This window comes from Hyperolius riggenbachi, chromosome 6, assembly GCF_040937935.1.
Source record: "Hyperolius riggenbachi isolate aHypRig1 chromosome 6, aHypRig1.pri, whole genome shotgun sequence".
Taxonomy (NCBI): domain Eukaryota; kingdom Metazoa; phylum Chordata; class Amphibia; order Anura; family Hyperoliidae; genus Hyperolius; species Hyperolius riggenbachi.
This window is the reverse complement of record NC_090651.1, coordinates 43,371,054-43,389,421: the sequence shown is the minus strand read 5'-3', so window position 1 is coordinate 43,389,421 and position 18,368 is coordinate 43,371,054. Positions and strand designations below refer to the sequence as shown.

At 50.1% G+C, this 18,368-nt stretch overlaps 1 protein-coding gene across 3 annotated transcripts in view; it reads left to right on the top strand.

The window, feature by feature from the left end:
• Positions 1-585: 585 nt before the first annotated feature.
• Positions 586-18,368, top strand: part of AK5 (adenylate kinase 5) — a 390,301-nt gene continuing 372,518 nt past the window's right edge. The window contains exon 1 of one of the 3 annotated variants that reach the window (XM_068239188.1): positions 586-892. In XM_068239188.1, the coding sequence (XP_068095289.1) occupies positions 833-892 (60 nt within the window). In that variant the 5' untranslated portion in view covers positions 586-832. Of the gene's footprint in view, positions 893-1,085; positions 1,216-1,298; positions 1,384-18,368 lie in introns of those variants that run through there. The other 2 variants (XM_068239186.1, XM_068239189.1) reach the window with 2 other exon arrangements.

Genomic DNA, 18,368 nt, shown 5'->3' with positions numbered 1-18,368 from the left:
TTAAGTGCTCATTAATGGTTGATTTTTTTTTTCTTTAGATACGATCGATCGATGTGTTTTCTTTTTTAATCGAATTGTACAGAAAACTGCACAGTGTGTGGAAAAAAATTGGTGTAAAACAATTTGATGGTTGACTGGAACAGAAAATGTAATCAGTCCGAATGCTGGATTTTATGATCGAATTGAAAGAAAGAAAAATGCCCTAATCGACCGGTTTATAGGAACAATCGATAATTACCTTCTGATTACTTTTGATCGGAAAGATCGCATCTGCTGAAAAAAATGGTAGCGTTAATGGGCACCTGATGGCTCAGTCCAGGTAGGACAGGAAGAGTAGCATAGATTTGGCTATGGCACAGTTGTCAGCAATGAGAAGGATGCATTAGCAAGTCCTGGTTCAGCAGCAGCCAAGCTCTGCACTCAGCCTGGCATCTCCCCGCGTTCATCTGCTAAGCCTGCATCAGATGAGGATGATAATAATAATAATAATAATAATAATGGTGTGATGTGTGTGGAGTTATTCTGCTGGGAGTGACACAAGGAGGTCTGTATGTGAGTCAGGGGAGGGCTGTGTCTCTGGGACAGGAGGAGGAGGGCTCCATGCTCTATGCTGCCTGGCTGGCGAGCAGCGTGCGTGCAGCCTGACTCCATGCCATTGATGACTGGACGGCGGCGTGAGCGGACATCGGTGCGTGTGTGGGAATTGGCTGAAGATTGAGCTGAGCTAATCCATCCCCTCAGCCGACACAGAGCGCCTGCCTGGGGGCTGCAGCCTCTCCTCTGTGTTACCATCATCATCCTCTGCTGACTGGAGGGGTGCTGCAGCCTCACCATGAGCAGCAATGACCCCAAAGAGTACCTGACCAGGAGGGAGATCCCGCAGCTATTCGAGGTAAGCTGTGACCTCATCACCTCTCTAATCCCTCCATTATCCACAGGGCGAGCTAGAGGAGCCAGCCATTCATTCCACAAGAGATGCCCTCTCTATGAACTGATAGAGGCTGATCCTAGTTGGCATGGGTGCTGCTCAATCCCTGCCCTGGTAAATGCATGCTGGTGGCTGATTGAATGAGGCAGGTGCAGGGAAGCCTGGAGCAGAATGGAGGCAGTTACCCAGGGCAACCCCTCCAGTTGCTATGTGACAGCAGAGGCCTGTGTGGCTGCCCCCTGGACCACTACAAGACTTTGGCTGCAGTTTTCTCTGCACCTGACTTGGTAATCTGTTTTTGCTTTTTGTTTTTTTGCATTCAACTGTTGTAAAGTAGCAGCAGATCTTACATAACTAATGAAAGAGGTGGTCTGGTCACTATGGCACCAGTGATAATACTTCCAGTATGATCAGCTTGTTTTCCTGATAACACATTGCACGCCAGGTACATTGGGGTAAGTGTTACCTATAGCAACTCTACATCACCTATAGCAAGTGTGTGTGTTTCACCCATAGTAACTGTATATCACCTATAGCAAGTGCGTGTGTCACCCATAGTAACTGTATATCATGTATAGAAAGTGTGTGTATCACTCATAGCAACTGTATGTCACCTATAGTAGAAGTGTGTGTGTGTGTGTGCGCGCGCGCGTGTTTCACCTATAGTAACTGTATATCGCCTATAGCAGAATTGTGTGTGTTTCATTTATTGTAACTGTGCATCACATATAGCAAGTATGTGTATGTGTGTCAACTATAGCAACTGCATATCACCAATAGCAAGAGTGTGTGTTTTACCTATTGTAACTGTGCATTACCTATAGCAAGTATGTGTGTCACACATAGCAACTGTAAATCACTTATAGCGAAAATGTGTGTGTCACCTATAACAACTGGGCAACACCTATAGCAAGTGTATGTGTGTCACCCATAGCCACTGTACATGTTCTATAGCAAGTGCATGTGTGTCACCCATAGCAACTGTATATCACCTATAGCAGAAGTATGTGTGTTTGTATGTGTGTGTGTGTGTGTGTGTGTGTGTGTGTGTGTGTGTGTGTGTCCTATAGCAACTGTATATCACCTATAGCAGAAGTATGTGTGTCACCCACAGCAACTGTATATCACCTATTGCAACTGTGTGTGTCACCCATAGCAACTGTGCATCACCTATAGCAGAAGTATGTATTTGTGTGTGTGTGTGTGTGTGTGTGTCCTATAGCAACTGTATATCACCAATAGCAGAAGTATGTGTGCCACCCACAGCAACTGTATATCACCTATTGCAACTGTGTGTGTCACCCATAGCAACTGTGCATCACCTATAGCAGAAGTATTTGTGTGTGTGTGTGTGTGTGTGTGTGTGTGTGTGTGTGTGTCCTATATCAACTGTATATCACCTATAGCAGAAGTATGTGTGTCACCCACAGCAACTGTATATCACCTATTGCAACTGTGTGTGTCACCCATAGCAACTGTGCATCACCTATAGCAGAAGTATGTGTTTGTGTGTGTGTGTGTGTGTGTCCTATATCAACTGTATATCACCTATAGCAGAAGTATGTGTGTCACCCACAGCAACTGTATATCACCTATTGCAACTGTGTGTGTCACCCATAGCAACTGTGCATCACCTATAGCAGAATTATGAGTTTGTGTAAGCTTCACCTATAGCAAGTGCGTGTGTTCTGTATAGCAACTGCATCTCATCTCAGCAAGTATGAGTGCCACCTGTCTGCTGTGTATAATATATATATATTTTAGCACTTGCCACAATAAGACAAGGATTTTTTTTTTTGGGGGGGGGGGGGGGGGAGGGGCATATTTAACAGAACAAGTGCAAGGAACAATGAAGCACAACAGGTGCAGGATTGGTTCAGATGCCCAGATTAAGACTTTTTCTTGTTTTGGTTTTGATAGATCCTCCCCAATATGTATAATCCTGTTGCTTTGGACTATAGCACTTTTCACAGTGCACCAAAATAACAGACATAAATGATGCTGTTGCTATGGGTTGCTGCACTTTCCACAATGCACCAAGCAAGCAGTGTGCAAAACCCTGTTTCTACAGACTACCATTCAACACTTTTGTACCAAGCATAACTGTATACTTCTGTTCTTCTTGGTGCATTGCAGAAAGCGGTGTAGGGCAAGGGAAGAGGAACTTACATAGTGCAGTCCACTGGAGCATGTGTTGTATAGCTCTGTTGCTATGTGCTACAGATTACCTGATTGGCACATTGCCTGACTGGGGCATCGTTATAAAAGTTGTATCCCATAGTAACAACTGTTCATATTGACTGTTGCATTGGGGCAAAGTGTTTCTTAGCAACAGAACTAGACCTATTGGCTAATTTGGTACATCATAAGTGTTGTATCCTGTAGATATAAAACTATACATATTAACGAGTACATTGTGGTAAGTGTATCCCATAACAACAGAACTATTTCTATTGCCCGATTAGTACATTTCAAGTGTGGGATCCCATAGCAGTAAAACTATACATATTGAATGGTACATTCTGGTAAGTGTATTGACTGATTGGTACCTTGTGGTAAGGGTTGTATCCCATGGCAACATAACTGTACATATTGACTGGTGCATTCTCATAACTGTATCCCATAACAACAGAACTATAAATATTGTCTGATTGGTACATCATGGTAAGGCAGGGAACACACTTGACTGTTTTCGTGTGCGTTTTCTGCACAGAAAAACTGAGAACTCATGTTAATCAATGTGCTAGTACACACTTGCTGTGTTGTTCGCGCGCAGAAAAAAAACTGACATTCTGCATCTTGATTCTGCACATTTTGGCAGTTTTCTGTATCAATTACATCAGCTGCTGTGAAAAAACACACGCGGTTTCCTGCATGGAAACACACTTAGTGTGCAGAAAAAGTATGCAGAAAAACGCGCGCGGAAAACTGAAAGTCAAGTGTGTTCCCTGCCTAAGGGGTTGCATCCCATGGCAACATAACTGTACATATTGACTGTTGCATTCTATAGCGGTTGGATAGTGTAATAGTGGCTGGATAGTGTAATGGTTAAGGGCTCTGCCTCTTGACACAGGAGACCTGGGTTCGAAGGCTCTGCCTGTTCAGTAAACCACCACCTATTCAGTAGGAGACCTTGGGCCAGTCTCCCTAACACTGCTACTGCCTATAGAGCGTGTCCTAGTGGCTGCAGCTCTGGCGCTTTGAGTCCGCCAGGAGAAAAGCGCGATATAAGTGTTCTGTGTTTGTAATAACTGTATCCCATAACAACAGAATTATAAATATTGTCTGATTGGTACATCATGGTAAACTGTATCTCATGGCAGCGGAACTGTACATATTGACTGAATTGTGATGAGTGTATCCCATGGCAACAGAACTATACATATTGTCTGATTGGTGCATCATGACAAGTGTTATATCCTATAGCAATAGAACTACGTATACAGTAGAATCCCTTTATAGTAAACTCCAAGGACCAGGAAAAGTAGATTACTATATCAGAAGTTTACTATATCAGAATTATACATTGTATATTTATACAGATGTGTTTGCTGGGACCTGAGGACTGAGTTTACTATATCCAGAGGTTTACTATATCAGAGTTTACTATAACGAGATTCTACTGTACTTATTGACTGGTGCATTATAGTAAGTGTATCCCATAGCAACAGGACTGGACCGATCGCCTGATTGGTGCATCAGGACACCTGTTATATCTTATAGTAACAGAACTATACATATTGGCCAGTGCATTGTAGTATGTGTATTCCATAACACCCGATCTATAAATATTGTCTGATTGGTGCACTGTGGTAAGGGTTGTAACCCATGGCAACAAAACTGATTCACCAAAAGGCACTGTAGGCACGTGCCTACAGGCGCCTGATGATAAAAAGGCGTCTCACTCCCCTCCATGAGTGCCTCCCTCCTGCCTTCCCAATGCAGAGTCCTGAGAAGAGCATAAATGTGAGGTCACTTATTCAGCTCTCTGCATTGCACTGATGAGATCTTCCTTCAGTTGGGAGCACCACTAGCTACTTAACCTCCTTGCCGGTTATCCCGAGCTCAGCTCGGGGTAACCTGCGCAGGAGGATATCTCAGGCCCCGCTGGGCCGATTTGCATAATTTTTTTTCCCCTACACGCAGCTAGCACTTTCTTAGCTGCGTGTAGGTCGCGATCGCAGCCGCTCGCCGCCAATTCGCCGCTACCCGCCGCGCCGAGCCGCCCCCCCCCCCCCGCCCCAGACCCCTGCGCAGCCTGGCCAATCAGTGCCAGGCAGCGCTAAGGGGCGGATCGGAGTTCCCTCTGACGTCACGACGTCTATGACGTCGGTGACGTCATCCCGCCCGGTCGCCATGGCGACCGGGGAAGCCCTGCAGGAAATCCCGTTCTCAACGGGATTCCCTGCATACTCTGATCGCCGAAGGCGATCGGAGTGGGTGGGGGGATGCCGCCGCTTAGAGGCTATCATGTAGCGAGCCCTGGGCTCGCTACATGATTTAAAAATAAAAAAAAAGTGCGGCGCTGCCTCCTTGCCGGATTTTTTAGACCGGCAAGGAGGTTAATACTGAGGGTACGTCTGGCTACCTAATACTAAGGGGCACCTGTAGTTACCTATGCTGAGCAAGGGAAGTAATGGAGAAGTGACAGTGGGGCCAGCCAGCACACTAGCGGTGTGGTTCGGCAGGGGTATTTGTGTTCATGGAGGGTGAAGTTTAGGGTGCCAGGACATCTGTGCCTATAGGCTCCAGTGAGGTGAATCTGGGCCTGACTGTACACATTGTGATAAGTGTATCCCATAGCAACAGAACTACATATTGCCTGATTGGTGCTTCAATCAGGACACATGTTATATCCTATAGCAAGAGAATTATATATATTGGCCACAGGCACATATATGTATTCCATAACAACCGATCTATAAATATTGTCTGATTGGTATATAATGGTAAGTGCTGTATCCCATACATCAGATTCCATACATCAGATTCCTTCATATTGAGTGACTGTTGTGCATATTATCGTACATATTATAGCCCACAGCGACAAGGATCCAATTACCTGGTTGTTATTCTATGTTCTATCTGATGTATTGAGGACATGATTAGCAAGGCTTTACCATTGTGAATGCTTATGGCTCTTACTGTTGAATTATACTGTCCCCTTCACTATGTAATTTCCCGGTATTTTATTAGTGCAATCACATATTGATGATCATAATAACCTAGATTATTCCAGCTAATTAAATGGGGAATGCTTAATGAGTCATTTTAGCTGCAGGCTGAGCCAGGATACCTGGTTCTTTCTAATCGGCCATTAACTTTTGCCAGAATCAATGCTGAAGCTGTATAGTTGGCAGTGTTATAGCCGGCAGCAATAAGGCAACGTGTATTGCTATGATCTACACCGGTGAAGAGGGACATTCTTAGGCCACATACACACATCAGACCATAGTCTTTTGAAAATGAAAGATCACAGACCAATTTTACCCCCTTCCATGTAGTATGAGAGCCATACCTACACAGTCTATTCTATGGAGCTGAACTCCCCATCAGAAAAAAATCTTTGCAAGATGCTGCATACACAGATGCTGTACAGACACAAAAGATCAGTATCTACAAAAGATCTGTTCCTGCCAAAGAACCATTCCTGCAAATTGCATTCATAGTCTATGAGATCTGCAGATCATCATACACACCTTGTTTAACTGACATTCATCTGCAGATCAGACAATCAATCATCTGCAGATCAGACAATCATCTGCAGATCTGAAAATCCATCTTGGTGGATCTGAGCTGCAGATGAATGTCTGTTAAACAAGGTGTGTATGATGATCTGCAGATATCATAGACTATGAATGCGTATTGCAGGAATGGATCTTTTGCAGGAACAGATCTTTTGCAGATACTGATCTTTTGAATGTCTACAGCAGTGTTTCTCAACATTTTATTGGTATCTACCCCTTTTAAAACCCTAAACTCTCCAAGTACCCCCTATAATAGTAAACATTATCACTAGTACCCCTTGACAAATACATATTTAATTGCAGTACATGATAATTGGTTCTAAACAATTTCCAAGCATTTAATATTGCTTTTAATTAGCTAAAATACTAATTTGGTGTTGTTTAAATGTATATCAAGCCCGAGCACCCCCTGGAACCATCAGAAGTACCCCCTGGGGTACGCATATCACACGTTGAGAACCTAGGGTCTACAGCAGGGGCGTAACAATAGGCCCTGCAGCGCCTGCGCCCGCGGGGGGGCCCGGCCCCCCCCCCTGGGGCCCGCTCGGGGCCGTTTTTTGGGGGCTGGAGGGGTGGCAGCATGAGGGGAAAGCCTTGCCCACAGTCGGCGGGGAGAGGGGAAGTTCCCCCCTCTCCCTCACCTCGGGGCTCTCCCCTCTGCGCCCCCCTCCAGCTAGTGAATGTGTGTGGGCAGCGGGATACATACCTTCTTCCTTGCGTTCCATCGCCGCCTTCTCGCTCTTCCGGAAGTGACGTCAGCCGCTAGAGCGAGAAGGCGGCGATGGAACGCAAGGAAGAAGGTATGTATCCCGCTGCCCACACACATTCACTAGCTGGAGGGGGGCGCAGAGGGGAGAGCCCCGAGGTGAGGGAGAGGGGGGAACTTCCCCTCTCCCCGCCGACTGTGGGCAAGGCTTTCCCCTCAAGCTGCCACCCCTCCAGCCCCCAAAAAACGGCCACGAGCGGGCCCCGGGGGGGGGGGGGGCCCGCTCTGAAATTCTGCAGGGGGATTTTCAGGTGTCTGCTGCCCACATTACGATTTTCAGGTGTCTGCTGCCCACATTACGATTTTCAGGTGTCTGCTGCCCACATTACGATTTTCAGGTGCCTGCTGCCCACATTACGATTTTTAGGTGTCTGCTGCCCACATTATGATTTTCTGGTGTCTGCTGCCCACATTACGATTTTCTGGTGTCTGCTGCCCACATTGCGATTTTCAGGTGTCTGCTGCCCACATTACGATTTTCTGGTGTCTGCTGCCCACATTGCGATTTTCAGGTGTCTGCTGCCCACATTACGATTTTCAGGTGTCTGCTGCCCACATTACGATTTTCAGGTGTCTGCTGCCCACATTACGATTTTCAGGTGTCTGCTGCCCACATTGTGATTTTCAGGTGTCCGCTGCCCACATTACGATTTTCAGGTGTCTGCTGCCCACATTACGATTTTCAGGTGTCAGCTGCCCACATTGTGATTTTCAGGTGTCTGCTGCCCACATTACGATTTTCAGGTGTCTGCTGCCCACATTGCGATTTTCAGGTGTCTGCTGCCCACATTGCGATTTTCTGGTCACTGCTGCCCACATTGCGATTTTCTGGTGACTGCTGCCCACATTAGGATTTTCTGGTGTCTGCTGCCCACATTACGATTTTCTAGTCACTGCTGCCCACATTGCGATTTTCTGGTGTCTGCTGCCCACATTACGATTTTCAGGTGTCTGCTGCCCACATTACGATTTTCAGGTGTCTGCTGCCCACATTGCGATTTTCAGGTGTCTGCTGCCCACATTACGATTTTCAGGTGCCTGCTGCCCACATTACGATTTTCAGGTGTCTGCTGCCCACATTACGATTTTCAGGTGTCTGCTGCCCATATTATGATTTTCTGGTGTCTGCTGCCCACATTACGATTTTCAGGTGTCTGCTGCCCACATTGCGATTTTCTGGTGTCTGCTGCCCACATTACGATTTTCTGGTGTATGCTGCCCACATTAGGATTTTCTGGTGACTGCTGCCCACATTGCGATTTTCTGGTGACTGTTGCCCACATTGCGATTTTCTGGTGACTGCTGCCCACATTGCAATTTTCTGGTGACTGCTGCCCACATAAGGATTTTCTGGTGACTGCTGCCCACATTAGGATTTTCTGGTGTGTGGTGCCCACATTATGATATTCTGGTGACTTACTGCTGCCCACATTAGGATTTTCTGGTGACTGATGCCCACATTGCGATTTTCTGGTGACTGCTGCCCACATGGCGATTTTCTGGTGACTGCTGCCCACATGGCGATTTTCTGGTGACTGCTGCCCACATTGCGATTTTCTGGTGAACTCTGCCCACATTACGATTTTCTGTCCCACATTACGATATTCTGGTGAACGCTGCCCACATTACGATTGTCTGGTGAATGCTGTCCACGTTACAATTTTCTGGTGACTGCTGCTCACGTTACGATTTTCTGGTGACTGGTGCCCACATTACGATTTTCTGGTGAACTCTGCCCACATTATGATTTTCTGGTGAACTCTGCCCACATTATGATTTTCTGGTGAACGCTGCCCACATTACGATTGTCTGGTGAATGCTGTCCACGTTACAATTTTCTGGTGACTGGTGCCCACATTACGATTTTCTGGTGAACTCTGCCTACATTATGATTTTCTAAAGGCCCACATTACGATTTTCTGGTGAACTCTGCCCACATTACGATTTTCTGGCCCACATTACGATTGTCTGGTAAAATGCTGCCCACTTTACAATTAATTTACAGTGAAACGCTGCCCCATTACGATTATTTGGCACCTACGGGGGGGGGGGGGGGGGGGCATCCAAATATTCGCAGGGGGGCCCAGTGATTTCTAGTTACGCCCCTGGTCTACAGCATCTGTGTGTGCAGCATCTTGCAATGATTTCTGTCTGATTGGGAGTTCAGCTCCATAGAATAGACTGTGTAGGTATGGCTCTCATACTACATGGAAGGGGGTAAAATTGGTCTGTGATCTTTAATTTTCCAAAGACTATGGTCTGATGTGTGTATGAGCCTTAAAGGGATACTGTAGGGGGGTCGGGGGAAATTGAGCTGAACTTACCCGGGGCTTCTAATGGTCCCCCGCAGACATCCTGTGCCCGTGCAGCCACTCACCGATGCTCTGGCCCTGCCTCCGGTTCACTTATGGAATTTCAGACTTTAAAGTCTGAAAACCACTGCGTCTGCATTGCCGTGTCCTCGAAGGCCTCTGATGTCACTAGGAGCATACTGCGCAGACACAGACCATACTGGGTATGGCACAGTACGCTCCTGGTGACATCAGCGGGAGTGAGGACACGGCAATGCAGGCGCAGTGGTTTTCAGACTTTAAAGTCTGAAATTCCAGAGATGAACCAGAAGCGGGGCCGGAGCATCGGTGAGTGGCTGCGCGGGCACAGGATGTCTGCGGGGGACCATTAGAAGCCCCGGGTAACTTCAACTCATTTTCCCCTGACCCCCCTACAGTATCCCTTTAAGTCTGTCGTCTCTGGGGGCAGGCAGAGCCTTCAGTATTAAAGAAGACCTGAACTCAGAACTTCCTCTCTGCTCTAAAAGATAAGCAAAACATTTCTTTGTTACAGCTGATACAAATCCTTCAATAAATCTGGTGTGTTTACTTCCTGCTTTCATGGAGACAGACATAGGGTTAACATCCTGTGTTTACAAATGAGCTGCTCTGCCGAGGCAGCCAGCTGACACAGCTGAGAGATAAAATTACAGTTGTGATTAGCCACAGATGAGGGGGAACTAGACAGGCTAAACTCATAAAGGACCACTAAAGTTTAAAATGTAAAATACATAAAAACACAGAAATAAAAAGTACATGTCTCCCAGAGTAAAATGATCTTTAAAATTACTGTTCTCCTATGTTGAAGTCACTTATAGTAAGTAGTAGAAATCTGACGGGACTGACAGGTTTTGGGCTAGTCCATCGCCTCATGGGGGATTTGAAAGGTTTTCTTTATTTTCAAAAGCACTTAATGAATGGCAGTTGCTCAGTCCAACTGCCAGACTAGCGTTCAAACAGGTAAGGGGGGGGTGGCCTGCATCTTTGTATAGATCCTTTTGAGGGAGTGCTTTTGTAAAGAATAAATTAAATACTGAGAATCCCCCATGAAGAGATGGGTAGTTAAAAACCTGTCAGTTCCGTCATATTTATACTTACTATTGTACGTGACAGCAACATAGGAGAAAAGTAATTTACAGCTCCTTTTACTCTGGAAGAAACGTACTTCTTATTTGTATATGTTTACATTTATTTTAAATTTAAACATTTTTGCGATAGTGGTCCTTTAATTACATACAAGGTGCATTTCTCTCTGTTTTTCTTCTGTCTTGTGCAGAGTTCAGGTCCACTATAACGCTTGGTACTGCTAAATACAGGTGTGAACTATTACAGCATATGTGAAAATTCTTCCCAGACTCAAGATTCAGGGCTCATTTCCACTATCGCGAATTCGCATGCGTTTTTCGCATGCAAATTCACATAGCAATACAAGTGAATGGGACTGTTTCCACTTGTCAGGATTCCTTTGCGTTTTTCTGTGCAGAAAAAATTCGCATGGCAGAGCCATCAGAATTCGCATACCGCATACCGCTATGCGAATCGCATACAATGTATTTCATAGGAAATTCGCATGAGGTTTGGGTATGCGAATTTTCATGCGAATTTTCATGCGAATTCGCATAGAAACAATGGAAAAGCACACCAGCAGTGCCATGGTTAAATTCGCACACATCGTCATCCATGCGAATTCGCGTGCGAATTTGCATGAAAATTCGCATGGACCCGCATGCGAATTTCGCATCCGCATGCGAATTTTTACTGCGGCGATTCGCACCGCACAAGTGGAAATGCAGCCTCATAATTCTGTCCATCCAGTCCTGTTGTTTTAGGCAGCCCAGCCGGACAGCACAACCAGTAACCTGACCTTTCCTCTGGGCAGTCCAGTATATAGTTCAGAACATGCTGAGCAAACTGTGCAGCGTTGGTAAGTCATCACTGTGCTGAGGTTAGTATTATTCACCACCTGTTGGCTGTTCCGGTGCACCGGCTGGAGGCTTGGTAGTGCTCGGCACAGGTGTTGGAGGTGCAGCGTCCGTATTGAGTTGTGCTCAGCACAGGTGTTGGAGACGCAGCGTCCGTACTGAGTTATGCTCGGCACAGGTGTTGGAGACGCAGTGTCCGTACTGAGTTATGCTCGGCACAGGTGTTGGAGGCGCAGCGTCCGTATTGAGTTATGCTCGGCACAGGTGTTGGAGGCGCAGCGTCCGTACTGAGTTATGCTCGGCACGGGTGTTGGAGACGCAGCGTCCGTATTGAGTTATGCTCGGCACAGGTGTTGGAGGCGCAGCGTCCATATTGAGTTATGCTCGGCACAGGTGTTGGAGGTGCAGCGTCCGTACTGAGTTATGCTCGGCACAGGTGTTGGAGGCGCAGCGTCCGTACTGAGTTATGCTCGGCACAGGTGTTGGAGGCGCAGCATCCGTATTGAGTTATGCTCGGCACAGGTGTTGGAGACGCAGCGTCCGTATTGAGTTATGCTCGGCACAGGTGTTGGAGACGCAGCGTCCGTACTGAGTTATGCTCGGCACAGGTGTTGGAGGCGCTGCGTCCGTATTGAGTTATGCTCGGCACAGGTGTTGGAGGCGCAGCGTCCGTATTGAGTTATGCTCGGCACAGGTGTTGGAGACGCAGCGTCCGTATTGAGTTATGCTCGGCACAGGTGTTGGAGGCGCAGCGTCCGTACTGAGTTATGCTCGGCACAGGTGTTGGAGACGCAGCGTCCGTATTAAGTTATGCTCGGCACAGGTGTTGGCGACACAGCGTCCGTACTGAGTTATGCTCGGCACAGGTGTTGGAGGCGCAGCGTCCGTACTGAGTTATGCTCGGCACAGGTGTTGGAGGCGCAGCGTCCGTATTGAGTTATGCTCGGCACAGGTGTTGGAGACGCAGCGTCCGTATTGAGTTATGCTCGGCACAGGTGTTGGAGACGCAGCGTCCGTACTGAGTTATGCTCGGCACAGGTGTTGGAGGCGCTGCGTCCGTATTGAGTTATGCTCGGCACAGGTGTTGGAGACGCAGCGTCCGTATTAAGTTATGCTCGGCACAGGTGTTGGCGACACAGCGTCCGTACTGAGTTATGCTCGGCACAGGTGTTGGAGGCGCAGCGTCCGTACTGAGTTATGCTCGGCACAGGTGTTGGAGGCGCAGCGTCCGTATTGAGTTATGCTCGGCACAGGTGTTGGAGACGCAGCGTCCGTATTGAGTTATGCTCGGCACAGGTGTTGGAGGCGCAGCGTCCGTATTGAGTTATGCTCGGCACAGGTGTTGGAGGCGCAGCGTCCGTATTGAGTTATGCTCGGCACAGGTGTTGGAGGCGCAGCGTCCGTATTGAGTTATGCTCGGCACAGGTGTTGGAGACGCAGCGTCCGTATTGAGTTATGCTCGGCACAGGTGTTGGAGACGCAGCGTCCGTATTAAGTTATGCTCGGCACAGGTGTTGGCGACACAGCGTCCGTATTGAGTTATGCTCGGCACAGGTGTTGGAGGCGCAGCGTCCGTACTGAGTTATGCTCGGCACAGGTGTTGGAGGCGCAGCGTCCGTATTGAGTTATGCTCGGCACAGGTGTTGGAGACGCAGCGTCCGTATTGAGTTATGCTCGGCACAGGTGTTGGAGGCGCAGTGTCCGTATTGAGTTATGCTCGGCACAGGTGTTGGAGGCGCAGCGTCCATATTGAGTTATGCTCGGCACAGGTGTTGGAGGCGCAGCGTCCGTATTGAGTTATGCTCGGCACAGGTGTTGGAGACGCAGCGTCCGTACTGAGTTATGCTCGGCACAGGTGTTGGAGGCGCAGCGTCCGTATTGAGTTATGCTCGGCACAGGTGTTGGAGGCGCAGCGTCCGTACTGAGTTATGCTCGGCACAGGTGTTGGAGGCGCAGCGTCCGTATTGAGTTATGCTCGGCACAGGTGTTGGAGGCGCAGCGTCCGTATTGAGTTATGCTCGGCACAGGTGTTGGAGGCGCAGCGTCCGTATTGAGTTATGCTCGGCACGGGTGTTGGAGACGCAGCGTCCGTATTGAGTTATGCTCGGCACAGGTGTTGGAGGCGCAGCGTCCATATTGAGTTATGCTCGGCACAGGTGTTGGAGGTGCAGCGTCCGTACTGAGTTATGCTCGGCACAGGTGTTGGAGGCGCAGCGTCCGTACTGAGTTATGCTCGGCACAGGTGTTGGAGGCGCAGCATCCGTATTGAGTTATGCTCGGCACAGGTGTTGGAGACGCAGCGTCCGTATTGAGTTATGCTCGGCACAGGTGTTGGAGACGCAGCGTCCGTACTGAGTTATGCTCGGCACAGGTGTTGGAGGCGCTGCGTCCGTATTGAGTTATGCTCGGCACAGGTGTTGGAGGCGCAGCGTCCGTATTGAGTTATGCTCGGCACAGGTGTTGGAGACGCAGCGTCCGTATTAAGTTATGCTCGGCACAGGTGTTGGCGACACAGCGTCCGTACTGAGTTATGCTCGGCACAGGTGTTGGAGGCGCAGCGTCCGTACTGAGTTATGCTCGGCACAGGTGTTGGAGGCGCAGCGTCCGTATTGAGTTATGCTCGGCACAGGTGTTGGAGACGCAGCGTCCGTATTGAGTTATGCTCGGCACAGGTGTTGGAGGCGCAGCGTCCGTATTGAGTTATGCTCGGCACAGGTGTTGGAGACGCAGCGTCCGTATTAAGTTATGCTCGGCACAGGTGTTGGCGACACAGCGTCCGTACTGAGTTATGCTCGGCACAGGTGTTGGAGGCGCAGCGTCCGTACTGAGTTATGCTCGGCACAGGTGTTGGAGGCGCAGCGTCCGTATTGAGTTATGCTCGGCACAGGTGTTGGAGACGCAGCGTCCGTATTGAGTTATGCTCGGCACAGGTGTTGGAGACGCAGCGTCCGTACTGAGTTATGCTCGGCACAGGTGTTGGAGGCGCTGCGTCCGTATTGATTTATGCTCGGCACAGGTGTTGGAGGCGCAGCGTCCGTATTGAGTTATGCTCGGCACAGGTGTTGGAGACGCAGCGTCCGTATTAAGTTATGCTCGGCACAGGTGTTGGCGACACAGCGTCCGTACTGAGTTATGCTCGGCACAGGTGTTGGAGGCGCAGCGTCCGTACTGAGTTATGCTCGGCACAGGTGTTGGAGGCGCAGCGTCCGTATTGAGTTATGCTCGGCACAGGTGTTGGAGACGCAGCGTCCGTATTGAGTTATGCTCGGCACAGGTGTTGGAGGCGCAGCGTCCGTATTGAGTTATGCTCGGCACAGGTGTTGGAGACGCAGCGTCCGTATTAAGTTATGCTCGGCACAGGTGTTGGCGACACAGCGTCCGTACTGAGTTATGCTCGGCACAGGTGTTGGAGGCGCAGCGTCCGTACTGAGTTATGCTCGGCAAAGGTGTTGGAGGCGCAGCGTCCGTATTGAGTTATGCTCGGCACAGGTGTTGGAGACGCAGCGTCCGTATTGAGTTATGCTCGGCACAGGTGTTGGAGGCGCAGCGTCCGTATTGAGTTATGCTCGGCACAGGTGTTGGAGGCGCAGCGTCCGTATTGAGTTATGCTCGGCACAGGTGTTGGAGGCGAAGCGTCCGTACTGAGTTATGCTCGGCACAGGTGTTGGAGGCGCAGCGTCCGTATTGAGTTATGCTCGGCACAGGTGTTGGAGACGCAGCGTCCGTATTGAGTTATGCTCGGCACAGGTGTTGGAGGCGCAGCGTCCGTATTGAGTTATGCTCGGCACAGGTGTTGGAGGTGCAGCGTCCATATTGAGTTATGCTCGGCACAGGTGTTGGAGGCGCAGCGTCCGTACTGAGTTATGCTCGGCACAGGTGTTGGAGGCGCAGCGTCCGTATTGAGTTATGCTCGGCACAGGTGTTGGAGACGCAGCGTCCGTATTGAGTTATGCTCGGCACAGGTGTTGGAGACGCAGCGTCCGTACTGAGTTATGCTCGGCACAGGTGTTGGAGGCGCTGCGTCCGTATTGAGTTATGCTCGGCACAGGTGTTGGAGGCGCAGCGTCCGTATTGAGTTATGCTCGGCACAGGTGTTGGAGACGCAGCGTCCGTATTAAGTTATGCTCGGCACAGGTGTTGGCGACACAGCGTCCGTACTGAGTTATGCTCGGCACAGGTGTTGGAGGCGCAGCGTCCGTACTGAGTTATGCTCGGCACAGGTGTTGGAGGCGCAGCGTCCGTATTGAGTTATGCTCGGCACAGGTGTTGGAGACGCAGCGTCCGTATTGAGTTATGCTCGGCACAGGTGTTGGAGGCGCAGCGTCCGTATTGAGTTATGCTCGGCACAGGTGTTGGAGACGCAGCGTCCGTATTAAGTTATGCTCGGCACAGGTGTTGGCGACACAGCGTCCGTACTGAGTTATGCTCGGCACAGGTGTTGGAGGCGCAGCGTCCGTACTGAGTTATGCTCGGCACAGGTGTTGGAGGCGCAGCGTCCGTATTGAGTTATGCTCGGCACAGGTGTTGGAGACGCAGCGTCCGTATTGAGTTATGCTCGGCACAGGTGTTGGAGGCGCAGCGTCCGTATTGAGTTATGCTCGGCACAGGTGTTGAAGGCGCAGCGTCCGTATTGAGTTATGCTCGGCACAGGTGTTGGAGGCGCAGCGTCCGTATTGAGTTATGCTCGGCACAGGTGTTGGAGACGCAGCGTCCGTATTGAGTTATGCTCGGCACAGGTGTTGGAGACGCAGCGTCCGTATTAAGTTATGCTCGGCACAGGTGTTGGCGACACAGCGTCCGTATTGAGTTATGCTCGGCACAGGTGTTGGAGGCGCAGCGTCCGTACTGAGTTATGCTCGGCACAGGTGTTGGAGGCGCAGCGTCCGTATTGAGTTATGCTCGGCACAGGTGTTGGAGACGCAGCGTCCGTATTGAGTTATGCTCGGCACAGGTGTTGGAGGCGCAGTGTCCGTATTGAGTTATGCTCGGCACAGGTGTTGGAGGCGCAGCGTCCATATTGAGTTATGCTCGGCACAGGTGTTGGAGGCGCAGCGTCCGTATTGAGTTATGCTCGGCACAGGTGTTGGAGACGCAGCGTCCGTACTGAGTTATGCTCGGCACAGGTGTTGGAGGCGCAGCGTCCGTATTGAGTTATGCTCGGCACAGGTGTTGGAGGCGCAGCGTCCGTACTGAGTTATGCTCGGCACAGGTGTTGGAGGCGCAGCGTCCGTATTGAGTTATGCTCGGCACAGGTGTTGGAGGCGCAGCGTCCGTATTGAGTTATGCTCGGCACAGGTGTTGGAGGCGCAGCGTCCGTATTGAGTTATGCTCGGCACGGGTGTTGGAGACGCAGCGTCCGTATTGAGTTATGCTCGGCACAGGTGTTGGAGGCGCAGCGTCCATATTGAGTTATGCTCGGCACAGGTGTTGGAGGTGCAGCGTCCGTACTGAGTTATGCTCGGCACAGGTGTTGGAGGCGCAGCGTCCGTACTGAGTTATGCTCGGCACAGGTGTTGGAGGCGCAGCATCCGTATTGAGTTATGCTCGGCACAGGTGTTGGAGACGCAGCGTCCGTATTGAGTTATGCTCGGCACAGGTGTTGGAGACGCAGCGTCCGTACTGAGTTATGCTCGGCACAGGTGTTGGAGGCGCTGCGTCCGTATTGAGTTATGCTCGGCACAGGTGTTGGAGGCGCAGCGTCCGTATTGAGTTATGCTCGGCACAGGTGTTGGAGACACAGCGTCCGTATTAAGTTATGCTCGGCACAGGTGTTGGCGACACAGCGTCCGTACTGAGTTATGCTCGGCACAGGTGTTGGAGGCGCAGCGTCCGTACTGAGTTATGCTCGGCACAGGTGTTGGAGGCGCAGCGTCCGTATTGAGTTATGCTCGGCACAGGTGTTGGAGACGCAGCGTCCGTATTGAGTTATGCTCGGCACAGGTGTTGGAGGCGCAGCGTCCGTATTGAGTTATGCTCGGCACAGGTGTTGGAGACGCAGCGTCCGTATTAAGTTATGCTCGGCACAGGTGTTGGCGACACAGCGTCCGTACTGAGTTATGCTCGGCACAGGTGTTGGAGGCGCAGCGTCCGTATTGAGTTATGCTCGGCACAGGTGTTGGAGACGCAGCGTCCGTATTGAGTTATGCTCGGCACAGGTGTTGGAGACGCAGCGTCCGTACTGAGTTATGCTCGGCACAGGTGTTGGAGGCGCTGCGTCCGTATTGAGTTATGCTCGGCACAGGTGTTGGAGGCGCAGCGTCCGTATTGAGTTATGCTCGGCACAGGTGTTGGAGACGCAGCGTCCGTATTAAGTTATGCTCGGCACAGGTGTTGGCGACACAGCGTCCGTACTGAGTTATGCTCGGCACAGGTGTTGGAGGCGCAGCGTCCGTACTGAGTTATGCTCGGCACAGGTGTTGGAGGCGCAGCGTCCGTATTGAGTTATGCTCGGCACAGGTGTTGGAGACGCAGCGTCCGTATTGAGTTATGCTCGGCACAGGTGTTGGAGGCGCAGCGTCCGTATTGAGTTATGCTCGGCACAGGTGTTGGAGACGCAGCGTCCGTATTAAGTTATGCTCGGCACAGGTGTTGGCGACACAGCGTCCGTACTGAGTTATGCTCGGCACAGGTGTTGGAGGCGCAGCGTCCGTACTGAGTTATGCTCGGCAAAGGTGT